This window comes from Python bivittatus, unplaced genomic scaffold (assembly GCF_059951505.1).
Source record: "Python bivittatus isolate LINGU-HERP-01145 unplaced genomic scaffold, Pbiv_v1 ctg000850_np1212, whole genome shotgun sequence".
Classification (NCBI taxonomy): Eukaryota; Metazoa; Chordata; class Lepidosauria; order Squamata; family Pythonidae; genus Python; species Python bivittatus.
The window spans coordinates 39,923,854-39,951,591 of NW_028277112.1; the positions used below are offsets into that span (position 1 = coordinate 39,923,854).

Sequence of the window (27,738 nt, forward strand, 5' to 3'; positions counted from 1 at the left end):
ATCATGGAAATAAGAAAATAATCTTGTACAGTGAGACTGCAGATGTTTTCCAGAATAAAAGGATACTCAAAGTGTAATGTCCAGTCAAGAGTTACAGACCCTAACACAGTGTTGTCCAAACTTGGCCACTTTAAGATGAGTGGACTTCAACTCCCAGAATTCCCCAGCCAGCATGGCTGGCTGGGGAATTCTGGGAGTTGAAGTCCACTCATCTTAAAGTGGCCAAGTTTGGACAACACTGCCCTAACATAATGGAACAGGGTTGGGGATTTTCTGCCAAACATTTTCACTGCAGCTAATATTGGTTGCAGTGTGTGACCACCCCTGGGTGAAAGTCAAACTGCTGCAGAGCTTGGATGTGGCCCTAATAAATACAGCAGAGTTCAGCATGTGCTTTCATACTCTACCTGTGTCCAGGCCTTCAGTGGGATGGGGTAATGAAGAGGGGTTTGCAAGTGCTTTGCATTAATGCTTTTCCTCTTCCTGTTTTGCTGCTGGCTATTTCTTTTAAAAATTAGTAGATTAACCTGTCAAAATCCTTCATTTTCATTTAGTTAACTATGTATTTGATAGATCGAGGCTGTTGGGCTGTTTAAGATGAATCATGCCATGGACCTGCTAAGCCTCATTTGCAATCATTACCATGATAAAAATGAAATATTAATACAGAGCAAGTAAATATTAATTGACTTTTAGTGTGGTTATCAATCTCTTTTACCAAATGCAGAGACAGAAGCATTGCCTTCATTGGTGAATTACAGGACCAAGAGATTGCCAGGATCAGTTTAATTGCAGAAAATTGGCAGTATGAGAATTCCCACCACATTGGCCACACATTTAGCACATATTTAGCACAGGTTCTCTCAGTTATTACCCTCTAAGTGTTCAGTTCTCAAAAAGAAAGTAGAGTAGTGCTTATCAATTTCAGTTCTGTCCACAAATTCTCATGACTAAGTAGTAGGAAGTGAATAATACAAAATAAAGATGAAGTTAAAGACACGCTTCCATGAAGCACGCAGAATTTTTTTAAAATGCAAATACTACCAGCTATTAAACTCAAATAGCAGCTAACTGGAAGAAGGGAGGAATTAACCCTCTTCTGCTGTTTGACATTCAGGAAGATCACATATTAGCACCAATGGGTGATTTCTTCCCATACAAACTGCAGTTTCAGAAGATTATATCAGGAGGACAAGATAAATTCTCTCTCCTGACTTGATAGGATCCTGATAATTGTTAGTCCCCTTTGGTGGAATTTTAAAGATGAACAAATTTATTATAAAATAAGGTTTCAGAGATGGTAGTACTCAGTATATTATGCCACAATGAATCAATTGGCTTTTTAACAGTTATATTTTTTCGACCCCAGGGCCAGCCAAGTGAGGCTGTCAAAGTTTGGTCCCAGTGCCTGGAGGCTGGGTGGGTTTGGATGGAGAAGAACAATCTCTGATTCAATCCTACCAAGACCAAGTGGCTGTAGGTGTTTGAGCCACCCAGATCTGGGGATATTCTATCTTTGACCTCGGATGGGATTACACTTCCCATTTCAAGGGCAGTACACAATATGGAGGGTCTTCCTGTGCCCTTTCCTAGATCAAACAATCACTCATACCCTGGTCACTTTGCAGCTTGATTACAACATGCTCTACATAGAGCTGCCCTTGAAGACCATCTGGAAGCTCTAACTAGTCCAGAACACAGTGGTATGGGCAGTGATGGGCATGTAACACCTCTGCGAGCTACACTGATTGTTAGTTTGCTTCCAAGTGCAATTCAAGGTAATGGTGATTAGGATCAGGCTACTTGCGGAACTGCCTCTTTCCCATCGTGTCTGCCCAGCCAATTCAATCTTGTAAGTTTGGCGCACTCCAGGTTCCTTCAGTTAAACAATGTCGTCTATCAGGACCCTTCTCTGTACCAGTGCCTGCCATCTGTAATGAGGTCCCCCCTGAGATCAAAATAGCCCCTATTCTGCTGTTGTTTAGAAGAGCTGTGAAGACCTGGCTCTTCACCCAGGCCTTTGGCAAGGAAGAGTGAGACTCCTTTCTTTGTTTCCATACAAGTTTGATAAAGACATGAATGAAACATGTCACCAGTCTGATGTTTGTTTCTCCCACTCTTTGAAGATGTCTAAAGGACATTGAGCTGCATTTCTGGCAAGGACATCCTCTGTCCCTTATTTAAACTCATTTCCCAAATAATTCTCCCTGTTTTCATCCCTACATAATTTCCTATTTCCACACACTTTTCCAGTGTAAAGCTGTTCCTTATCCCACCATGTGATACAGTGTTTTTAATTCCCACTGACTTTGAGAAGCAGTTTACCGTGCAATACGTGGCAGCAACTGTTGATGCAACAATATAGATAAAAGAACAAATGCAAAGAGCTTCTCATTCTGCTTCTGTGGATTATAGCTTCTATTTTAAGCCATGATTCCATGCCAATAACCCTGCTGGTGTTTGCCTCCAATTAATCTCTGCTCATTATGAAATTAGGAGCTAATTTTGATGCAAATTTTTTCCTCCACAGGGAACAGATGTGGCCGAGTTGACGTGGAATGTGGGTTTTACATGAAACATCTGTAAACAAATTACAACACTGCTGACAGCTCTTGCCTACAATATTCTGGTGTTCTTTTTGACTGCACAGATAATATGATGTAGAATATACAGATCTAACTCTCTGGAGAAGGTTATAATGCTGGGAAAGATAGAAAGAAATAGGATGACCAGCAGCAAGGTGGATGAACTCAGTTACAGTGGTGATGGGTGAGCCATTGGAAGAAAGGTTAGATTAGGGACAGATCATCATGGAGAAAATTTATCTATGTTGTCACTAGGAGTCAACACCAACTTGAAGGCACATAACCAATCAATCAGTCAGTCAGTCAAAGACTGGCCTGAAGAACATGGTTTCTTGAATATTACATGGGTTCTGCATTTTTATGTATGAAAAAAAAATCCTATTACTGTTCCTCTACTTTTCTCTGCCCTGGTGTCTCCTCCTTCTGGTTTCCAGTCTAACTAAAAAAAGGTTGCACTGAAATTCCAGAGTTTGCATATTTTGCCTCTCCTTTTCATTCTTCTCTATTTTATTGATGCACATCTGTACACCAGTAAAATGCAACTGAAGATTATAAACAATAACACAATAGCACCAATCTATTTTTTCCTGATGAAGCCTGTTTTTTCCCAGTTTGAACAAATTTACTTATTAGTAAATTTGAAGATGGAAAGTCCTGACAAATGAGAATAATCTGACAGCAGTGTTAATCTATGCATGTAGTGTGTTTTAAATAAATCAGTTTTTTTAACATGTTACCAAAAAAGGAAATAATAAAGCAATATGGAACAATTAAGATTTCATAAAACATTAGTTCTACTATGCTGCAATAAAGTACAAATGTAATGCTACTGTAAATCTTTCTTGTATGATTATTTTACTGTATGTCACCCAGAGTCATTGCAGAGTTGGGCAGCCTTATGAACTAACTAACTAACTAACTGATGTTGATAAACTACAGTGGCTGGGTTGTTCTGAACTATAATGTAGTTGTACAGTTTGGCTTAGAATAATGTGTGACCTCAGGGGGACGCGGTGGCGCAGCAGCTTAATGACGCTGAAAGTTGCCGGCCAGAAATGGTCGACGCTTCAGCGGTTCGAGTCCAGCCTTCGCGTTAGCAGGGTGAGCTCCTGTTTCCTCCCCAGTTCCTGTCAACCCAACAGGTCGAAAACTCACATGAGTAGATAAATGGGGACTCTCACTCCGGTGGGAGGAAAAATGCTGGCGGCGCCTTGCAAAAAGGGAGTCAGGAGCAGTTGCCGGTAAGCGCGAAAAACCGTGCGCGCCCGAAAAGGGCGCGAAGCAACGGAAACCCCGCCTCCTGCGCTCGCCAGCTGGGCTCTGCTCTAGGAAGGAGGCTCTGGCAAACCACTTCCGAAACAATTGCCTTGAAAACTGCAAAAGGACTCGTCCAAAAAGCAGTCACTGCAGAGTCGGTAACGACTGAGCGCAAATTAAAAAAAAAAAAATGTGTGAGCTCAGCCACCATTGTTTGTAGGCAATGATTCTGAATCAGCTATATAGAGAAATACAATTTCATGTGATCCCATCATTGTGGCTTTTTCAACAAGCAGTACAATGTTGCTTTGTTTTCTCATTGGTCCCCTACTTGAAACCAAAAATGATATAATATTTTTCTTTTCCCAAACTGTTTGAGGGACAGGAGAGAAGCAGAAACATATGACACTGGGGGGCAGCAACCACCAACGTTTGCACTCTTCCTTCTAGGTCTGGCTGACTAGCCACGTGACGCTTTGGCAGGTAGGCTAGGATTAGCAGGTTTGGGCTGCAAAACTCCAGACAAACCCTAGGAGCCCTCTAGTGGCCATCCAGATTTTTGTAGCCCAGATATGGCACCTCTGAGCGATGCCCTTAAAAGGCTAAATTGCTGTGAGCTCATCCAAGTCCTGGTTCTCTTGGCCTCCAGAATAAAATAGGGGGCACCCAGGGGTGTACCAATCACCCACAGCCATGGTTCCCTCAGTTGCGGTGTTTATACAATATGCTGTACAGAAATAAATAAACCACATTATTTCATAATAGGATGGCCTGCTCACACGGGATGGCAAAACAGTGGCAGGTTTGCCAGAATACCCTGAACCACTAACCAATCTGACCGTAGCCTGGTGTAGCATACTGCATAAATGCAAGAATGGTATCACTGCTACGTTTTCCAGTAAGATCATCTCTCTGTGCCCTCCCCTCCATATCAGGCCTACACAAATCCAAATGACCACTAGATGGCAGCAAAGAGAGAGAAAACTCCATCTCTTTACTGTCATCTATTGGTCATCTGGATTTTTACAGCCCAGATCAAATAGTCTTACCCCTTCTTTTCTGATATATTCATTATTATTATTAGATTTGTATCCCATCTTTTTAACATATTTTGGTCAATTCAAGGTAATGTAATATTCCTGCCTTCTCTTTTCCCCACAACAACAACCCTGTGAGATGGGTTGGGCTGAGAGAGAGTGACCAGCCCAAAGTCACCCAGCTGGCTTTCATGCCTAAGCAGGACTGGAACTCACAGTCTCCTGGTTTCTAGGCCAGCACATTCACCACTACACCCAACTGGCTGTCATGACTTCATGCCTTCCTTGGGACTCTATATACATTTAATGCAGAGTTCATACTCTCAAACTGTCAGAGCCCATTTCATTCTTGGGATAAGCCACTTTCTGCTTTCATCTTCTTTTTCTCCATCCTTTTTCTTTTTATATCTCTCCAGTGCCTTTCTACTTGATTCATGAATCAGTATTTTTTAAAAAATGCTCATCTTTTCTTTCTTTTTAAAAATGACAACTTTGTATGGTTGTTGGTTAAATCTATCCCTCTGAAGCTTAACACCAGGATTTCTGATTTGACCTGAAGGAATCCCTCAAGCTCTACAGACAATGTAATATATGGCTTTCAAGCTTATTGAAATCAATATCTCAGTTTTACAGAAAACAATGTATTGATAGTAGTCTGAATAGCGCTTTCACATACAAACACAGAGAGAGAGACAGAGAGAAAGGAAGGGAGAGAGAGAATAATTACTCAGTATGAGGAGTTTTATACTTCCTGGCTCACAGATATGAATTGTGGATACTCAGGTCCCCTCAGAGTTTATAAGCTCCTTCTTCAGTCCTTGAGGTGACAGAAAAGCATGCTGATCTACTTTGCACACTGTCATGTCATGAACATTAGCAATTAGGCTTGTTAAATCATTTGTAAGGCAAGGCTTGTGCTGGAAGAAGAGGAAATAGAAGAACTAAAGAGGAATGTAAGCTGCCTCCTTGATGGGCTGGGGTTCGGTTGAAGGCTACAGCATGAAGATGTGTCCTTTAGAAACAATTATCAAGGCGTCTTTGTGCTTTGACTAGAGGGATGTAAGAATGAGACCTGAGGGAGGCCTGGGGCACTTTTACCTTTTCAGATTCTACCCATAAATATAAGAAATGTCACTTTAAAAAAAGGGGGGGGGCAAAAAAAAAAAAAACCTATGAGAAAATAGCAACTGCCTGAATTTGAAACTCTCTGTAACTTGTAATCCATTTCCTACTAGCCTGAACCCTTTCCCTTCTCCTGTAGCTTGGAGGCTTGTTAGGGAGCATGAAGGAAGATCCTGCTCTAGATAACATGTGGGTGGAGAAATTTGGAAATAAGCTGTTTCCTAAGATGGGGGGTTGGGGGGACAGACATCTTAATTCTCTGAGCCTGACCACATCAGTGTGCACCCCTATTATTGATATGAAAGCAGTGGCATGTAGGGACTGATCACCCTTGTTGCATCCAGTTCTTTCCAGCAGCTTTAACTAGTGCCCTTGACCTTTCGTCCTAGCAGTGAAAATGTCAGGAAGAATCACAGATAACTGATGAAGATGAAGCAGAGAAACACAGTCAAGCAACATAAACAAACCAGAGCTAGGAAGACCTTAATGCCCAATAATCCAACCAATCACGCAGAAAGACTAGTATAGGAGTGGCCTAATGATCCATCTGAGTTGGTGAAGTCATTTTCAAGCCTTGCAAATATTTCATTGTTTCGAAGGTGTCGCAATGTTTAATTCTGATGGCAAATCACACGAGGAAGCTGCCTACAGAGTCAGGGGCTTAGCTTAGCTACTGACCTCATGCTGGTTTTCAAAGAGGACAGGCTATAGCAAATATTTACTATAGGATGTACAAGAATTGTACATCTCCCACAGTGAATTGCTTCCTCCAGCACTTTAAACTCTTGCATCACAGTATCTCAGTAATTTGGAAACTCCATTAAGTAGTTTACTGTTAATCCCATAGAGTTACTTGCTAAGAGTAAAAGACGGCAGTGAAATCTATGATTAGAAGCTCAGCCTTATTGCAGCACACACCATCCCCCAACCACAGACTATTACTTTTCACCCATCTAGGACTTTCAAAGTGATACACAGTCCTTTAATACTTAGTTCAAGCAAAAGTCTATCAAATGCACAAAGTCTGTATAAATATATAAAGTCTGTAAAGTGGCATACAACCTTTGCCTTTTTTCCAAATGTTCCTGCACTAGTTGAGATAAGGTACTGCTTTGGTGTGGTTGTTCCTCTTTTAGTTGCTACTGAGCTCCCAGCAAAACTCCAAGCCCCAGGCAGGACTCTGGCCAAGATAAGCTGCTCACCACAACCTGCGGACTTGGCAGTTGAATGATAGTCTTTTTGTCTGCTTGCCACAGCTCCCAGTCTTTAGGCATCACCTCCACTTCTCCATCTCTCTCAGCAAAGCTTCAAGCTCCAGGCAGGACTTCCACCAAGATATGCTGCTCCCCACAACCTGTGGTCTTGGTAGTTGAATACTAGTCCTCTTGCCTGCTTGTAGTAGCTACAGTAATAGATGTTGCCTCCGCTTCCCCATCTGTAGGCTGTTTGTTTGTCATGTTTCCTCTTACACACACATCCTCTACACACACCTTCTCTTCCACCCTGTCACACTCTCCTCACTTACTTTTCTTGTGACTATCATTTTGCAGACTTATAGGCAGAAAGGGCCAAATTAATCCAACAGAGTAATTCTGCTCCTGAAGCAGATCCCACTACAGGGTTTTTGAACATCATAATTTTGTCCTGGAGCAATTCAGAAAGTGGCCCCTGGAATCTGTTTTACAGCACATCAACTTAATAAATATAAAATAAAATGTGAGATCTTCTATCTTCATTATTCACATAAGAAAACTGTGACAAATCAGTCCTAGGGTTTTTCTTTTGTGTTATGAGAAAGTTCCACTGAATCCTATTGGTGACCATTTTTATTCTTTTTCCCAAAATGATTTTGAATGTTTTTGCTTAATTCAATTAAATACCACATACTGACTTAGCAACCCTTAGTAATTTGCTAAAGACTTAATTCAACATTTTCCATAATGCAGTAAAACCAACACTGCATAGTCTTTCCCAGTCAAATATCTTCCAAATGTGTTGGGACGCCATTCCCAAATTACTAGTCAGCATGACATTAGGCCACAAAAGCATAAGTACTCTCATCACACGTAATGAGAACCCTAACTTGGAGATGGTTGCTGTAGCACATGATTGTGAAAATGTCTACCTACACTGAAGTCCCACAAAGTAGCGAAGTTCATAGCGCTTCCTTCCTCTGCTCTTGGCACGGTTTTTCTAGGCAAAGACCCATAAGGTTTCCCCATCAACGCCTGTATGCAAAAACAGAGGGAAGCATTTCCATTTTATTTGCATCAATAGTCAATATTCCAATACAGAGGGATGTTATTTTTTTATTGTTCCAATATGTTGGAAATGTAATATGAAATTCAACATGGAAAATCATTCACATGTCACATCAATAAGATCTCAAATATTCATGAACCTGTATTTAGAACTATTGATTTTGTATTGGGGAAGGAGAAGATGGCTATTACCATCTTTTTTTAGCCAAGGAATTTTAGGAGATGGGGACCTGAGCCTTGAACGGTGACAGTTCTACCAAGTCATACTGAAATCGTTGTTAAAGCAAGTCCTACAAAACAAACACATGGACAAAACTATAAAGTGTATTCATAGGAGATGTATGTCAGAAAACTTGGAACTCCTCTAGTTAAGTAGGAATTGTTGTAACATTGTTATATCTGCAAAAAAGATGGAGGGAACTTTTCATTTTATACTTGGTGTGGCCCTCCAAATGCTACATTAGCCTCAGTCAATGTAGCCAAAGATCAGGGATTATAGAAATTGTAGGTCAAAGCTTCTAGGTGTCCACAGGCTCTACATTGGTGTTTTTCTTAGCATTTGTCTGGCTAAATTGCAAGATCCACTTGCACTTCATTTGGCCAGTTCTTACAGCGAAGCATTATCTTTTTTTTATGTTATTAAAATTAAATTACAAATACATTACAGCAGTTCTTACAGCAAAGCATTATCAATGCATGATGTGATGAGGAGTTTTGTTTTCCAGCCAGTTTATTGTATAATCTTATGCTGATTTCAGGTAAGACGGAGTAGCTAGCCAAAAGTCACCAAGAAATGTCCATGTCTAAGGGAGGACTAGAACCTGGGTTTTCTTATCCTAGTCCAGCACCTTGTCCATTACACCTTGCTGGCTCACAGGCTCCTCACTGTTAAAAGTGCTATAAAAATTATTACCATGGTAAAATTAAACAGAGGCAGCAAAGAGTCTTTAACTTAAATTAAGGAACAAGTTGCACATGGAAATGAAATAGTGCTTACCTCAGGCACTATGACAAGACCGAAGGTCAGCCCAAACAGAACTATATTTATTCCATACATCCATCGCAAAAATATGAAATAAGATGCAACTGAAGAGCCAAAATGACCTGTGAAATATTCAGATAAAGTCAGATAAAATGGCAAACTGTCCTTGTCCTTTGAAAGAAAAAAAAACTGATAAAAATGTTTAAGTGGGTTTAACAAATTCATATATCAGCAAATAACATTTTTCTATAAACATATATTACTATTTGATATGACAAAAACTACAGAAGAGTATAAATGTAGGCTTATGTGGTAAAGGGGTGTGTGTATGTGTACACGCAAAGGATTTTCAGCATCCTTTATAGGAAGGCATATTTTTAAATGAAAATTGTGGGACAATAGTAATTTTAAACAACAGAATTTAAACTTTAAAACTAAAATTAACAGGTTAAAAAACTAAAATTAACAGGTTAAAAAACTAAAATTAACAAGATAAGAATAAAATTACGAATCTATGAATTTGTTCATTTATTGTTCAACTATTCAGCTGTATCCACAGTAATTGGACGTACAGATTTACTATCCCTGCATTCACTTATAATGGAATTTTCGTACAAACCCCTTTTTCTTCAGGCTTTCAAGCCTTATCCCTTTCCTTAATTCTATAAAATCCCAGCATCCACCTCTTTGAGAAACAGGAACCTTCACAAAATTATTCCAAAAGGATCCTTTCTGAACAAGAATAAGGTCAAAATGTTACAACCTGCATTAGTTTTGGTGTTATTTGTTCTCTTGGAGAAGCTGATTTGATATTTGTTGTAGTGGTGAAGGCACCAGGCTAGAAACCAGGAGACTGTGAGTTCTAATCCCACCTTAGGCACAATGCCAGCTGGGGGACCTTGGGCCAGTCACTCTCTCTTGGCCCTAGGAAGGAGGCCATGGCAAGCCACTTCTGAAATCTTGCCAAGAAAACTGCAGGGACTAGTCCAGGCACACTCGAGTCAACATTGACTTGAAGGCACCAAATTATTTTTATATATACATATATATGTATATGTATATAGTGTGTGTGTCTATATATTACACACACACACACATACATGCATGCAATAACAAAAGGTGATAGCTGAAGGAGATAACTCATGTTGAATGGCAGTGAGGCCATTTAAATGGGAATCAGCAGTGGAGGGACAGCAAATTTTTGGATGCAAAACATCCCAACCCTAGCACACTAGATGAGCACTGACAATTGGTGCAGGTGATACCAGCCTAGACGGAGCATCAGGGTTACTTTACGGGGCAGCTCCTTAAATATTGAGGGAGGAGATTATATTGCAAATACTTTCATGGAAATTTAAATTTTTCTTTCATCATCTGTGATTCCCAGCAATATGCCACTTATTTATACAGAATGAGAGAGGAGAGGAAGGGGATTGGTCACTTACTTTCAATTTCTTTTATTTTCATTTCCCATGGTATGCAGGCTGTTTTAAAATTCTCAAAATCACGCTGAAATTTCATCCATTTCTGAAAGAAAGATCACACAGTGCTATAGCCCATTTGGATAACACGGAAAGAAAAGGAAATGAGGGTGAAAATGGCGGATATAAACCTCTCCACCTATATCCATAATGCATACACAATCCTTTCCTCAGAATAGCTTTGGCAGTGATGTCTCTAATATCTCTGTGTAGTTCTGTTTCTTTCAGAATAAAACTTGACTACCTCACCCAAGCAAGCTGCTGTATTAATTAGCCATGTTGTACACATAGCATTGGCCTGAGTAATCTAAAAATTCTCCAGTATCTCAGCTGTTATGAAAGACACATAAAGCAGACGATTTCTGTGCCCTTTCTGCACCTGTATTTTTCATCACCTGAAGCCAGTTAGGGCTGTACCTCTATCAAAACATCTGAATACATTTTATAATCTGACTTACACAGCTTAACTCACTCTTCCCTCAGGTTTGTGCTTACTCTGTGAACATTTCTTTCCTTTTTTATTCCTAGCCTGTCCACTTTGGGTGAATGTACTTAAAACTGTGGTTCTAAGTGCGCATGGAAGTACTTAATGTTGGTGATCTTCATGACAGTTTGCCACACTGTTCTTCTTTGGACTGTTTACAGTGTGATTTCAGTCAAACATCATCAGAATTAATATGCTATTATTCAAGCCTTACCATTTGCAATAAGCACTTGAAGTTTATTTTACTTTATTTCTTCTTTTTTCATAAGTACTATAGATTGAAAATACCTATGTCTTCAAAATTTATTATAAAACCAGGATGGTGTTTTGCAGTATTTGCCTGATCCTGCTCTTAAAAAAAAAAAAAAACAACTGAATGCAATCTAAGTGAAAATGAAGCTATTTAGTCTAGAAGAGGATCTGGGGAGAAAGAAGAAATTAGCCATTTCAGTTGAGCTATTTCACAGAGATTAAATAAGGAAAGATGAGGCTTACTTTCATCATCATCACTTTATATGCGTAAAACTTCTTCCCCTTGCCTTTACCGAGAGCCCCTTCAAATTTTTCCACAAAGCGCTGGGCATCTCTAAACAAGTTTTTAAAAGAAAGAGATACATTGATATACCAGAAAAAAAGCATTGTCCTATCTGTTTAATACCCTGAAACCAGTAGCAATTGCTCAAGACTTTTTTATCCAGTGATGTGTTTTCAAAGCACTTCTTTTCCTCCAAAATGGCAGCTCTGCCTTGCATTCTTCCATCGCATCTGTAATGTGTCTAGGACAGCTCACCCATGTCCTGATATTTTTCAGTTTCCCATTTAACTGCTAACAATAGCCAATAATCTAGAACAAGCCAATTAAATACAAACAACCAGGACATCATAAAAAGTTGTATTAGATACCATGGAGAGGAAAACCAGAAAAATTGTGCCATTTTCAGGCACAACATCATGAAATATGATGTAATAACCTCAACTCCTTGTAGATTTTCTTAAGTTATTCCCAGTTCACCTTATGTCTCTACAGAAATGTGAGTATCACCCACCAAAATATTGAGTCTACTTTTATTTACGTTAAGTATGTCAATAAGCCTTGTGGTCCCCTCAAGCCCTGTGTGTATCTGTGTAGTTTTCTTGGCAACAGTTCAGAAGTGGTTTGCCATTTCTGACTTCTGGGATTTTTTTTTTTTCAACTTCCCAGTCTAGCTTGCACCTCTAACATTCTCTCATGATCTCTAATCCAAACACTAACCAAACCTGACCTAGCTTAGATTCTGGGCACAGTCAAGGTTGGCTGGATACTGTCACCTACTGGGGTATAATTGTATTAACTGTACAGGTAGTCCTCCTTTAGCAATCACAATTGGGACCGGCAACTCAGTTGTTTAGCAAAGAGGTTGCTAAGTGAAACCGTGACTGTGCTTATGATCTTACTTCAGCTTTCCTTTGCTTTACAGACTTGTGAAGATCATAAATGCAAGGATTGGTCACAAAGTTACTTTTTCATCACTGTTGTAACTGTGAATGGTCACTAAATGAGGCAGTCACTAAACAAGGACTACCATATGTAATTAATTTGTTTTTGCCTCACTCACTTCTCTTGCCTGGACCTGCCCACATTTCAGAATGAAACTCCTGGCACCTCATCCAAAGCCAAAGTGTGCCCTTTGGCCCCCAAAATGTTGTATACACCTAGTTTACAGTGTCATATAAACTGGCTAAAACAAGGCAAAAAAAATTTCTTGTCAAAAACTATATTTCAGGGGTTTTTTTCTGTTTCTCTTCATTCTTTAAAAGTTAACATTTAGGAAGAAAAATAATTGCAAAGAATCCCGCTGAATAATATTTTTCCAGACCTTTGGCAAGGAGATATAATGAGCTTAACTCAGGAATATGTGATAAGCTTAACTCTATGCATTCAGTGAATGAATGAGAGGAAAAAGATCATGGCTTCTAGTGGCCATTCATTTGGCATTGTATGAAACATGCCCAATTTGTATGACTCTGGCATGGCTTTCAGAACTTTTGCCAATCAAAACCTTTGAAGGAGTGGGGTTGTAGGGGCATATCATATATTATAAGGGCCTTTCCACACTAGTGGCCAGCAAGTCCACTGCTATCAGAAGGTATCAGTTAGGGTTGAAAGAGACAGAACTGGTAGCAAAGAGCCTAAGACCAGGCAGGACCATTAAGGTGGCTTCCACATCCAAAGTGAAGAAATGAGTGGCAAGAAGTCTGCTACCACATAAGTGTAAGAGAAAGAGATGGAGGTTTTAAACCCTGGGGCTGTTACAAAGGAAGGGCTTGATTGCTTGATTCTGCAGCAGCTAGTTGCCTTCATTATTAGGGTTTCTTGCATGTTCAATAATCAATCTCTTCAAGACACATCCTTGACTCTTCATTGCTGGTTCATGAGTGTAGGTTTGAGTCTGAGAAAGAACCCTGAGTGAAGCTGTGACAAAATGTACAGGAAGTGAAATCCTGCTCCCCGCTTTTGTATATCTGATTAAACTGGGGAGCAGTGGAGGTTTCTTTGAATCCCACTAGTTTTAGAAAGTTTTTTTAAAAATACAGTAGCCTATAGGTGTGAAATTATAGGCAAGGTTGTATCAGGAAGATCAGTGGACAATGAAATACTTTTGTATTCTACTAAAAGTAACAACCTAAAAGAAACAGCTGTTGGCCTGCCACATTCAAACACGTATATATTCTGAGAATCTACACATTAAGAGGACTCATGGAATATTTGAATGGATAGCTGAAATGTCATATTTAACAGATACTTCAAAGAACATCTCAGTAAGAATATAGCTGTAGAAACCATTACTATAGAACCTAACCTAACAAAATTTATTGAAAAGCAACTGTGCTGCATGAATAAAATCACCCAAAAGACAGCCAATGATTAATAATGAAGAAAATAGCCATGCTTTTATGTTCAATCAAAATGAAGTCTTCTACAGAAGTGCAATCAAAATTAAATTACTGCAGAGGACTTAACTTTGGCTTACTCTCGTGTCTCCTAAATACTGATTTTATATTACATTGACTTTATTCACATAAATGTTAATTCTATTTTGGTACAATGTTTTATATGTTCCAGGAAAGTGTCCTTTAATGTAGGGTGAAGCAAACTTTGGATCCTAAGGGCCACATTAGATCCAAGAAGCCTTTAAAGACTATACCTATGCAAACATTAATGCACACAGCTGCAAATACATCCAAGCCTCTCTCCAGACTCAGACAGACATGTACATAGACATTGCTCAACATATACACATCCACACACTCATGCAAACTTTCTCCATATCCTTCAGTATGGGTGAGTTTATAGTATGACTGTGATTTCAGCCCTTTGTTGGAAAGAAAATGGGTTTTCTCCACCTTATCTGGAAATAGTGGCAGAGCACCAATGCCACCATTTTAACTTCTCACATAGTGTCCCACAGAAATATTGTAGAACACTGAAATGTAGATTCCACAGGGATTTTATGGAAAATTAAATATTCCAATAGAAGATAATATATGTAGCTCAGGATTGAACTGTGGAGTCCTTGGTTCTCTCTGGGCTGAGTTTGCTTGTAGATGTTTCATTACCCAACTAGGTAGCATCATCAGTGCAAGTGAGTGTGGGGTTTGCTCCCTATTTATATAATGTAGCTTGCCCTGCCAGTTTTGGTAGGGATGTGATTTTATGGAGTCCTTGAAGTTTTCCGAGCTTGGTTGTTTTCTTGCAAATGTTTCGTTACCCGGCTAGGTAGCATCTTCAGTGCATGTTACCTAGCCAGGTAACGAAACGTTTGCAAGAAAACAGCCAAGCTCGGAGAACTCGAAGGACTCCACAGTTCAATCCTGAGCTGCACATATTCTCTTTTATGTGGTTTTATCCTTGCTAGTTCCTTAATTAGGGTATTGTTTTCTGCTTGATTGTACTTAAGCAAGCAACCAAGCTCAGAGAGCACCAAGAACTCCAAAATTAAACATGCTTGATGCAGAGTTCCCAACAGGCATGTCATGACATGTATGTTTGTGGAGCTGTAGGCATATAAAGCTCCTTGAACACCCTGTAGCATCTGAAATTGAAGCTATGTGGACAACCCATAGCATTAAAATGCTAAATAATGCCAAATGTCACCTCAACTGTTTGCAAAGCCATTTGGAAAGCCAAAAAAAAAAAAAAATAGAACCTAGGCAACCCTGGTCATAAATGGGGTAGTGTCAAAAACACAGGAAATGTGGAAGTGGGTTTTGCATGAACTTGTGTTCAGGGTAAATTCTAAATAACACATGATAGACTAAAATGTACACTCTTAGTTAGCCCATGAAAACTTTATTAAAGGAACTTTAATCTAATTACCAACACAAGGTACATCAATGTTTCATTAGCCCATGCATAATTGTCCTTAAATGGCTTGGCTTAATAATTAATTGTAGGTGTAGGGTTACAACTCCCAAAGCATGTGGTGTCTTATACTGAGGCTGTTTCAAGGTTGCCACAGTGGGAATGAATTGCTAAACATAAGAGGTCACTGCTGAAGATTTGAATAGGTTGGCCAACTTTTCATTAACAGGTCAAGAAGGATTCAGGCATCAGCTCAAATCCCACAAGTGAGAAATGTGGTACAAATATTGACCAATTTCAACTGTTCAAGTAATTTCTTCACAAATATTGGTTTTTCACAATGCCAAAGCTCAGCACCATAAAGTGTGTGACCGGAACATAGTTTAAGGCAGATATAAGCTCACCTTTTGTGCAGCCTGGCAGAACAGATTGGGTCTTACCAAATGGTAGCAACTATCTTAACTTGTTTAGATTTGGATGCTAAGCAGAGTCAGGCCTGATTAATATTTGGATGGGAGACCTCCAGGGAATAGCAGGGCTGTCTAGACTGTTGCCAAGAAAACTTCATGCCCATGGAGTCACTAGGAGGTGAGTTTGGTTCAAAAGAGAGTCTACATCTTACATTTTACAATTTCTAGCATCCCTATTGAGTACTGAAAAAAAAGTAACGCGGATCTATGGGAGAAAGAATTTAAAAACAAATGGAATTCACAATTCAAACTCTAGGTTAAATATTACATAAAACAAGACCCTACTTCAAGATTTTCAGTTTCTTTTTCATATTCCAAGGTTTGTTTCGTAACGTGGAAATCAGCTTCTTCTTCTCTTCCACAGCTTCTTTCAGCTTGGCCAGTTCCTCCTCAGTCAGTTCCTCTTCAGAAGTAGAATCAGAGCTTTGCGAGGGAAAACACAAAGTAAGGAGAGACACAAAGGAAAAGGGTATAAAAAGGATGAGACCTTTCCTGAAAATTTATGAGGAGTTTCTGAGAATAGGTATATATTGCTTAACATTACATGTTAAGCTTTCTACGTTATGTGGTAAAAGAACTGCCATTGGCAGAATGTATACATTCTGAGTCAGCAGATGCAGTCTTGAATGTTGATAATGAAACCAAACTGAAGGTTGGGGAGAATAAAATTTATTAATTTATCACATATTGCTTTTCTTAAAAATACATTGCACTTGCAATATTTGCTACTTCCTTTGCAACAAAACAGACACCAAGCAATGTAGTCTCAAAGAAAATGAAGCAATGTCCTGAAAAATTAACAGGAAAGACAATTTTCCAATATCTGCTAAAATTCAATTTAGCTGAATTTTAATAGAAGTGCCTCAGTCAGTTGTTATCTATGAGCAATATTGCTTATCTGAGGGATGTGAGGAAAAAGAAACTTCATGAGAGCAAATGTATCATTTTCTTCATCCTATTTTATGCTAAACCTGGATGGCCTTCATGGCTGGAAATTTGGGGAACTGAAGTCCCACACATCTAGAAGGAATTAGATCAGGAAAAGCAGTTTTAGCATCTCGGAGTCACGCTAAGGGAAAAAGATGTTCTACTAAAAGAAAGCATTTCAGGAAAAAAAATTGTATTTCCAACACATACAACTGTAGAAAGAGAGGTGAGCTACTAAAATTGAGAACAAAGGGAGTCACTACTGATAAGAACCTGCACCTAATATCAATACTGCCATGAAAAATCTATGTCCTTCATCATATAGCTGAACTACAGCTCCCAGCATCCCTTATCACTGGATATGCTGACTGGAAACTCTGGAAGTTGCGGTTCATCAATATCTGGAAGGCCGCATGTTCCCTACCCTTCATGTATGCATCAATAGTCCATGAGTCCATCTGATTGCATCTAGGGCCAAAAAAACTGAAACCAGAAGGCAGCAGCCCAAGACATACCAGGACAAAATGGTATCCTTCTTCTCACAAACAGAAACATACTTAAATCTTGGTAATAAACAACCTTGTGCTATCACCTCTGATAGCAGCAGGTCACACTGGGAATGCAGACTGTGTGGTATACATAATTCTGTCCTCCTACTAAGGGAACAGAATTATGGACCTTGGGAGGAAGAGTCAATGCCTACTGTTTCTACCTTTCCATACTACCTTAAAGCAGCCACTTCATCTATTGCCAGGCTGGACATTTTCAGATAAGGTTGAAGTTAGTGACCTAGTTGAAACTGATAAAAAGAACTGTGCCAAAATTCTCTTGAACACTAAAGAAACTATATGGAGTCTGTGTTGAAACAAGCCCACTTTGCCAGAGAAATGTTACATCTTCTTCCAATGCAAACTGTGAATCAGGGTTTATCAGTGCATGGATCTTGGTCTTTTTCCATTCTACTTAAAAATAGTGTTTACCTTTAATAGAAAACTAATTGGGGTATAAGCTATTTCTAAAGGGTTTCTTCTGATTCTTGCTTTTAGAGTTCAAGATGTCATTTTCAGACATGGTTTCTACACATGCACCACACATACACGCAAAGAACTACTACTAGTTATGATATTTTTTTCTCTAAAAGTCAAGGAAAGTCACTCAGCTAATTCTAAGACCAGATTTCTATAGGCCTTTATTATCCATTTAAAAATTATTAGCTCTTATCAAAAACTCCATTAGGATTCCCAGATGTTATTTGTTTTAAGGTCATCACAATATCTCAGAATGCAATGGATGTCCATTTATTTTATCTCCTATGCTCCTATCTCTTGGAATTTTCCTGGAGGTCCAAAGAAGACCTGTTATTAAATGTATTTTTGCATTTAAGATGCAGATTTTTAAAAATGCATCATCTGGAGGCTCATGAAGTAGAAAATCCAGCCAAGCCTACAACATAGTTTACACTCTCATCCCTTGGTATGATCTTGAGGAAAATCTACCTTTTGAAGGTAATTTTTCAGCTGGAGAAAATCCCCCTTCAATCTAAAAAAAATACATTTCATATCAAAGTGTATATGAAAACTATGGCTCTGAAATTGGTTTCACTGTGGAGGTTTTGATCTGACAATTCTTAACTGTGGTTTTAAAAGGAGTTCCAATCTACATCAACCCTTTCAACAACCTTTCCTTGGAAGGGAATGTTGGAAATAGGACAAAAATTATCCAGTACAGTTGGGTCCGGCTAAGATTTCTTAAGGTGAACTTCCTCTCTCAGGGATGAATTCACCATCACCTGGACCCAGCCACATGTCATTTCCCAGGAAGTCTTAGCTAACCAAGAGGGACATGGGTTTAATACAGGTGGCTAAGTTCACAGCCCCAAGAATCCAGGACTACCTGGATCAAACTTATCCCAAACACAGCCAAACCACACTCCAGTCAACTCTATAGCCTCTGATGACCTGGATCAGGTCCACAGTTGCCATGATAGCCATGAACACCCAAGCTGTATCCAAATTTGCACCCAAGGAAGATAGATTGAAGTCCCCCAAGACCATAAGCCTGGAGAACTCCATTGCTAACCCAGCCACAGAACTGAGCAACTCAGGCAGGGAAGTTGCTACACACAGCAATCCCAACTAATCCCTAGAGCCCAACTTTACAAAGTGAGTCTCACATCCAGTTATCAGTGGGAAAACACATCATCTACAGTATTCTAGATGATCATAAGCTATTCCTCTGTCCATGGCTTGGAGTCTTGGATGATGCCACACCCCAGACTGACAGGCACAAGTTCAGAGGGAAACTGCCCCTCCTCCTCTATTCAGGTCTTGATGGTGCATGCCAGGTCAGCCCTCTCTTCTGTAATTATATCACGGATGAGGGGAGTTTATTACAGCCTCATCTGGCATTAAGCAGCAGCCAAAAGCTGGGGTCTCTGAAGGTCTAGTAACCAGGCATTGGGGTAGAGCCCAAATGACTGGAATGTGGAATTGATACAATTTGAATTACCGAAAGAGCTTTGTCTTTGGGATATTGAAGTCTCATCATCTTTCAGTACATGCCTCATATTTAACTGCTTTAAGCATCATCTCTCTTAGCAAGTTTGGGACTGTTTTTGAAAATGCTCTGTTTTTATGAGACCTCAATATTGTGGGTATGGTCCATAGAGTTACAGAAGCCTTTGCAATTTGTATTGTAGTGAAATGTGATCCAAAGGTCAAGAAAAGAGGCAAATAGTCCTAAGCCCATCCTTCCTCACCACATTATGCCTATTAACCAACACCCAGATAAACAGGAACCAGATAACAGAAACAATAACCCAATCAAGGCTGGTAGGACAAGCTACCGTATATAAGCCGCCAGCAAACTTGAGTTCCCCATGTACTGATGATGTTCATGGCTTGGTAATGAAACACCTGCAGAACACCAAGAATCCAACTATTCAATACTGATCTACTTAGATTCTCCACTATTGCAGTGTGATCCCAAATGGCAAATAGGAGAAGACAATACCATATATAAGAAGGAAAAACCCTGAAAAAAAACAGAAGCAGAAACTAGCTGAGGAGTGAGGCTGCTAGTAGGGACAAAATACTATAAGTGGGTTATATATTTGTCACTCTCAGTAAACTAAGTTACGATTGCTTAACTGAAAGTCTCAGATTATTTTATAAAGAATGAAAACCTGTTAGTCTATTGGCTCAGATGATAATAAAACAACCAAGAGCTATAAATAAGAAGATAGTACCTTGATCCTTTTTTCTTCTTGTCTTGATTTTTCTTTTTCTTTTTCTTCTTCTCCTTCTTCTTGTCCTTGCCTCTTTTGTCCTCATCCTCTTCATCTTCCCCATCTTCCCTGGACTCATCCCTAATCTTCTGATTTTCTCTGTTCTTCCTGTTTTTGTAGGCTTCTCCCTCTGATTCACTGCCTTCATTCCCACCATCTTTCATTCGACGTCTTCTGTATCTTCTCCTGCGTTCTGCAGCAGTCTCTTCTTCATCTTCATCTTCATCCTCTTCCTCTGCTTCATTTTTCTTTCTTTTTGATGATCTTTTCTTTCGCTCACACTGTTCCTCTTCATAGAAAGGAGGAAAGAAACACTCACTTTAGCCAAGACAAAAAGAAACTTGTCTCTCTTCTGCCTTCCATCCCAAATAAAATTATTATTTTAGTAGCACAATCTGATGCCATGAATGAATTGTTTGGTAGCCATTCACAATACAGTGTTAAAAAAAGCCACCAAAACGTAAAAGGTGATCATTTTCTGGGAATCGGCTTTAGAGTCACACGTTTTAAACTACAGCATTTCCATCTGAATTTAGATACAATTATCAAAATAGCAAATTCCTTATAATTGTGTTGGAATGCCTAGGCTAATATACATGCATTCAGTGCTCAACTGCATCAAACAGTGCAAAGTACTGGTGACCTACAGGGATATCTAAGGTATAATTTTGATAACTTTGTCCCAAACCAAGCAATACATTGTGCATTTACTCAAAACATGGTCAATGCTGCTAAAGCTGAAACTACCTATAATTTTTAGAAGTGATCCTCTTCATTCTCTGCCCTCTTCCTACAATACATTGACTCACAAGCTAACCTACTGCATTTTAGCCTAGTGAGTTGTGTGAACCCAGCCCATGTTTATGTTCAATGTGTCTCACAAATCAAAAAAATTGAATAAGTTTGTTATGCAGAAACAGCAGCAGAAATGGCAGTGTAAACCAGTTTTTAGTTATCTTCCAACATGCTCATAAACTGTAGGTACTATTTCAGCCTTCCCAAACGTGAAGCTATCCAATATGTTGTGCTACAAATCCTATTATCCCCAGCTAGCATTACTGAGGCTGATGGCACCTTTAGCCCAACACATATGGAAGGCACCAGTTCAGAGAAGGCTATCTCTAGGGCTGAAGTTGTTTTCCACAGAGTAAGTTTTAGTGTACTTACCTTCTTCACTTTCAGCAGCATTGCCTTCCTTATTGTCATCTTCAATATCCACTGTGGAGAAAAAAACAGATATTCTGTACACTGTAAAAACTGGGTGATCTGTGATATATTGTTGAAAGAAGAGAATAAAGAGGATAAAATTCACAGATTCACATATATTAATTGTTATGTACAGTTGTGAGTTTAGAAATTGTTTAATGTATGAGGGGGAGATGCTAATCAGTAAAGTAGGTGAAGTTGTTCTCTCTTACTGGGAATCTCCTACCATCCCATGGATCAGAGATAGGAGTTTCCCAGTAAATCACAAAAGGCTCTCCTCTCCTTCTTTACCAAAAAGCCATAGCCACCCCACCAATCAGGGGCTACAGCCACTCTGTGGAGATGGGTGAGGGTAGAGTATAGCAGAAGAGACTCTCCCTGCTTCACTGGGTGACCTGAATTCCTCCCACTATGCCATGGTTTGGTCTAGAGGAAAGAGCTACCAGTGAAGTGGGCCCGTCTCTTGCTTCTCTCATCACTCTGCTTAGTAGTGATAATAGAAGTGTGGAGAAATTGACTCTTTGCCCATTAGGTCTCTTATTCCATGGATCAGCTTGGGATTGGAAAGTAATTGGTGCAGGGGAAATCCCAGTGTGAAGAACTGGACCTTCCCAGTGTCAAGAGCAGAATGGTCCTGGGAAACAGTGCCCAGGAAGCAGGTGGGGGGGGCATCTGCCTCCAGCAATGTAAAGTAGCCAATAGAGCTGGGCAGATCCCACCCCCTGATCCTGTATGAGCACATCACTGTCAAAATATTGTAGAACAGGTATATTGCAAGGATTTTATCAGAAGAAGAGGGAAAGCACTATTTTAACTCAATCAGGTAAATAGAGGTATAAACTTCCCCTGTGATAGGCAGGGGATGAGGCAAAGACCACATCAGGTTCTTATAAAACCTGTTATTTGGGCATCTTCCTGTCATAGGTAGGGGGTTGTGAGGGTGACCCCAGAGAGAGAAAGATGGGGAGTCCTATTTCTTATATCATTCAGTTGAACTGGAAAAATAAGATTCATGTTAAATGCCTATAAAAACAGAGCCAGATTGATGTAGTGGTGAAGGTGCTGGCCTAAAAACCAGGAGACTGTGAGTTCTAATCCTGCCTTAGGCATGAAAGCTGGATGGATAACTTTGGGCCAGTCACTCTCTCTCTGCCCAACCCACCTCACAGCTCTGTCTGTTTCAGGAGGAACAACATTATAAAAATAAATAAAATGTAATAGTTTGTTTTACAGGTAGTCCTCACTTAAAGATGATAATTGGGACCAAAATTTCCATCACTAAGCAATGCAGTTGTAAAGCATGATGTCACATGACCACATCACTTCGCGATGGCAATCCCAGCAGTCCTCGGATTGTGGGTCATTAAGTGAGGACCTCATGTGACCACAGCTTGTGACTTCCTGCTCATTTCCCAAAAGCAAAGTCAAAGGGAAAGCCAGCAGGAAGTTGCAAGTCCTAGTCACAACAAGCCTTTCCTTAGGTGGCTTGCAAGCAGGCTGGCAGATGGAGCGCGGGTGGGTGGGGGGCCAGGTGGGGAGCAGCACAGGGTGAGTGTGGCCAGGTGGGCAGCTGCCTGCCCACCTGGGGCCTGTACTCACCCTGCTATCTGGAGGCTCCTCAGGAGAAAAAGCGGCAGGAGCAGAAGCAGCTTACCAGAGCAACTTGCAACCTTCTCTGCTGGCTTCCCCTTGACTTTGCTTGTGGGAAGCCAGCAGGGAAGGTTGCAAATGGTGATCAGATGACCACTGGATGCTGCAACCATCATAAATATGAGCCAGTTGCCAAGCACCTGAATCGCAATCATATGACCATTGGGGTGCTGGAATGGCCACAACCAAGGACCGGTTGTAAGTACCACTCATTTGATGCCATTGTAACTTCAAACAGTCACTGAATGAGTGGTCGTTAAGCAAGGACTACCTGTACAAGAGTAGCAGTATAAAAACCTGTCCCTCTCACAAACCAGCCTGCACCATGCAACCAAGAGTATCTTGTGATATAACAGAACATAGAAGGCAAATACCATCAGCCATTCTGTCATGTGACCATGGACAACGATCATGTGGTTATGGACATATGAACTGCACTTGTGCTAATAAGGTGAGCCTGGGAAACAGCTGAGAAAAGAACAGATAAGGGGTTGCCTACAGGAAGAGCTTTTTAGGGGTGGAAGGAAGTTGAAAGTGGCTAAGAAGCTTGTAAGGAGGAATTGAGTTGAAGTGGGACAGACAGGAGGAGGAGGAGGAAGAGGAGGAGGAGGAGGAGGAGGAGGAGGAGGAGGAGGAGGAGGAGGAGATGGACAAGCAGCGGCAGCAGTGGCTAGCAAGCAAGGATGGAGTTAGGCAGTTTTGGGCTGCTAAAGAGATTCAGGTTCCAGGGGGATTCAAGGCTACTGAAAAGATTTCAGCATAGGAATTGACATTCAAGGAGCATGCCACAGAATGGATCTTCTACCCTACAGATATCTAGAGGGAGAAGAACTGAAGCCACCAGAAGGAAGACCCAAACTTTGAAACCATTCTCTTTGGGGAATTTAATAGCAATTACATTTTAGGCACATTGCTATTTTAGCAGAAGCAGTATTATTGCTGGCACAAAAATAGTTAATTTCGGAATTGTAATTAGGTCATAAAGTACTCTACTCTCTTCTAAACCCCTCGGAAGACCAACACAGGAAGAGTGGGGTCAAAAGGGTGAGAACTGTAGATCTGTTCGTATGTATTACTGGAATTCTGCTTTTTAGCTGATTTTTTATTAATATTATTCTTGTCATGCTAAGAAAAAAAGAAAAAAGTGGGAATGGTTCACACCTAAGATGTTACATGCTGTACTTTGTCCAATTAATCTGGAGAACTAATATCAAGGTGACAGCAGTGGTGGGACTCAGCAGATAAACAACAACTTCTGTGAAAAAGCATAACATAGACGGGGAAAAAGGAGAGTTAGTCCAAGGAGCCCTGCTGAAATCCAGAGGATCTTGCAAGCCTGGAGCCAGGCATAAGGCCACCAATGTGTGCTTTTTGCAAAGATGTTTACTGATGAGCTAATAACCAAAGCAGGCCTGGCAGAGACAGACCGTGGTGGATCAAACCTGCCAATGAGCCAATGAGGGAAGAGAGAACTCCAAGACTGATAGAATGTTTCCATATGACAGGAAGATACCAAAAGAATATTTGGTTGAGGAGAATGAAAGACCCTGATGCTAAACCCTAAGCTAACAAAAAACTTCCCACAGTAAATGAAGGAAGAAGAACCCCAAAGTCTGAGGAAGCCTCAAGAGGTAACCCCAGCTAGGCTCAAAGTTTTCCAAGAAATGCTGAAACTGCACCAGGAAGAAACAGAACTCACTGCACAGATGGTTCAGGAAGAAAGAAGGTGCAGGGAGACAGAATGCAAAGAGTGAGTCAAAGGCCAGTGGAGAAAGAGAGAATGGATTGCAGGAAGGAGTTTCAGGAATCAGTGAAAACTGCAAGGTTCAGAAACAAGAGGGGGAAGAAGTAGAATATTCTCCAGATGCTAGCCGTGTCCTTAGGGAAGTTCCCTACCACATTACAATTCCTGAGCTGCAAAAGAGAAAGAGATTGAAGCTTTCTTTGTGATGTTTGAGAGAGTGGCAATGGTGTATACATGGGCTGAGTGGACCATCTGCCTCTCAGTCTCACTGGAAAAGCCTTAAGAGACTAAATTTAAACTGGAGCAAAAAATGCAGAAGGAAAGGGTTAACCTCCTCTTCCTCAAAACCGCAATCCATATCCAATTCCAGCAGCAACCTATGGCTGCTGTTAAAAATAAAAGTGAAGCACAAACGTCCCGTGTGGCATCAACTTTGGCACTCAGATTGCTTTAGTTACATGTGTACAGATTCATCTTTTTCTAATAAAAGTTAAGAAGTCTACATTCTTTCAATCATATTATTTTCTATTGCTTTCTATTTTCTCATCACCTGAAATAAATCTATTCCATTTGAAAAACAACAGCATGCATTTTAGTTGGTTAAAACAAAAATTTAATTTAACAGCATCCTTGTTGAAAGAATGATACAAATCATACTGCTGTGAAAAACAGAGCCACACTTCATCTTGTTTTTGAATATGAATTTGACAGGCTGAAATGTCAAATTGAAATGCATGCAAAAGTGGAAATTCTTTCTACAAAGTCAATAATGTGTTGGGCATTTTGTGGGGAGAACAAGGTGGAATCTGGCTATATACTTTCTATTGGAAGCAGTAATTGGTCTTCCTTATAGACAATTAAACCTTTAAAGGGATGAGGACGAACACCTCTGAAAAATGTTTTGCCTACTGGAATAGCGCATTATCTGTTATTAGCAATAATGCCTTCACTGATTGTTCCAAAGAGACAATTCTCTTGGAAGTATTCGAAAGCTAATGGAATAGCTACACGGTGATTTGGGTGAGTTCAAGCTTGAGGTTTATGATATGTATTGCAATGTGCACTAAAGCAGCCAGGCTGTGAGTTCATTTACACATATCCATCAGTGTGGAGTCCTTGGTGCTCTCTGAGCGTGGTGGTTTGCTTGTAGATACTTCATTACCCAACTAGGTAACATCATCAGTGCGAGTGAGTGTGGGGTTTGCTCCCTGTTTATATTCAGTAGCTTGCCCTGCCAGTGTTGGTGGGGGTGTAGTTTTCTCCTTGGTATTTCCTTGGTTAGAGTATCATAATCATTTCACAGTCCTACAATTTAAAAACAATGCTTCCTAACCTCTCATTTTCTCATCATATAAAAACCTATTAAAAGAGCAGCTGACAGGGAGACTTGTTTTTTAATGGCCTAGGAAGACAGCTGATGGCTATAATAATCTCATAAACCACAGGAACTATGATGGTCAGTGATAGGTAGAGATTACTCACATTTCTCTCCTCCCAAAAGTCAAGGGGAGAGGGAAAGTCAAAGAAGGACATACGTGGCAGAAAACAATTTTGTCCTAGAAGTACATTAAGAATTGCCTTTGGTTCTTGCAAGAAATTCAATGATGCTATGAGTGTCCCTAGAGATCTTGTGAAAAGAAGGCATCTCTTGAAATGTTAATGTTATGAACAAACCTTAACTATTATACTCAGCATTTATATAAGTATAAATAAACTTTGTATCACAGAAATGCTATCAGTCCTCAGTGACCTCTTCTAGGTAAGTGGTGGCAAACCTAAATGTTTCTTCAATGCATACATTCTAAACATTTTGGAGCCAGGTTACAAAAAGACTAATCTTTTTTCTTGTTTACTTATACAGATTCTAAACTCCTCAAGGGAGACCTGCATAAGGTGCCTCCAATGCAATGAAGTTAGGTGACTGACTACAATCTAGAGTCTTTTCAGATGCAATATCCCCCATAAGTGGAATCCTCTCCCTAGAAAGTCTTGCCTGGCATCAATACTCTAGTCTTTTTTCTGCTCCAGGAAGACCTTTGTATCCTCCAAGACAGTTTAAGAATGTTTTTAATGCTTGTACATCTTTGGGCAGTTTTGTTTTGTCACTCAGTTTATTCTGATTTTATCACACACTGCATTGTTCTGATTCTTGCTGCTGGGTTTGCCGTGGTTTTATCATTGATTTCTTGGCTTACATTTTTACTTGTGTAAGTTATGTTGTTATTTGTACACTTCTGTAAGAACTTCAGTTATGGAGCAGTTTAAAAAAGCTGTCATTGTCTCTGTTGCACCAATTAAGGATGCTCAAGGTTCTGAAGCAGAAACTGGATCAGTAGATGTTCCCAAATCTTATATTTGAGATATCTTAGGATTGGATATGGCAGAGGTTTAAGAGAAAAGGTAAGATGAATGTCCAAATACAGAACAGCCTGGATTGGTATAAATGTTAACAAGGGAGGGTTAACATCTACCACTGGACTGACGGGAATAGTTATGGTTAGGAGTCACCATATCAGATCCTTGGGGAAAGACTGATTGTGGTTCCAAACTAGCCACTGCTATTTATATTACTGCTGCTACCAAATATGTTTATTAGGGGTTTCAGATATAGGACAGAGCCCACTGGGGGCAATTTGCTAAGGTCCAGCACAAACATGGAGTCAGTTCTGACCAGCTGTCAAGGAAACAAGGCAGAAGCTAAGGTAGAAAAAGTATTAGATGATGTTCTGCTGCAAGGACTAGACAATGTCTATCTTTCACTTTGAACTTGATATGTAAGACATACAGGAAAGTAAATTCCACTGAACACAGTAAGTATGCACTCATCCATAAACATGCTTGATGTTGCAGTCAATTAATCTCAGATATTTCATAGCTTCAATAGACATTCTCAATCTAAGTCAG

General features: G+C 40.0%; 1 protein-coding gene across 1 annotated transcript in view; it reads right to left on the reverse strand.

The window, feature by feature from the left end:
• The window catches only part of TMC1 (transmembrane channel like 1), a 44,847-nt gene extending 21,373 nt beyond the window's left edge, over positions 1 to 23,474 (reverse strand). Inside the window, exons 1-8 of the mRNA XM_088130196.1 lie at positions 23,465 to 23,474; positions 21,402 to 21,452; positions 20,196 to 20,523; positions 16,307 to 16,444; positions 11,705 to 11,795; positions 10,690 to 10,771; positions 9,260 to 9,366; positions 8,131 to 8,229 (exon numbers count right to left, since the gene is read on the reverse strand). Coding sequence (XP_087986322.1) covers positions 8,131 to 8,229; positions 9,260 to 9,366; positions 10,690 to 10,771; positions 11,705 to 11,795; positions 16,307 to 16,444; positions 20,196 to 20,523; positions 21,402 to 21,452; positions 23,465 to 23,474 — 906 coding nt within the window. The remainder of the gene's footprint in view (positions 1 to 8,130; positions 8,230 to 9,259; positions 9,367 to 10,689; positions 10,772 to 11,704; positions 11,796 to 16,306; positions 16,445 to 20,195; positions 20,524 to 21,401; positions 21,453 to 23,464) is intronic.
• Between the last annotated feature and the right edge of the window lie 4,264 nt (positions 23,475 to 27,738).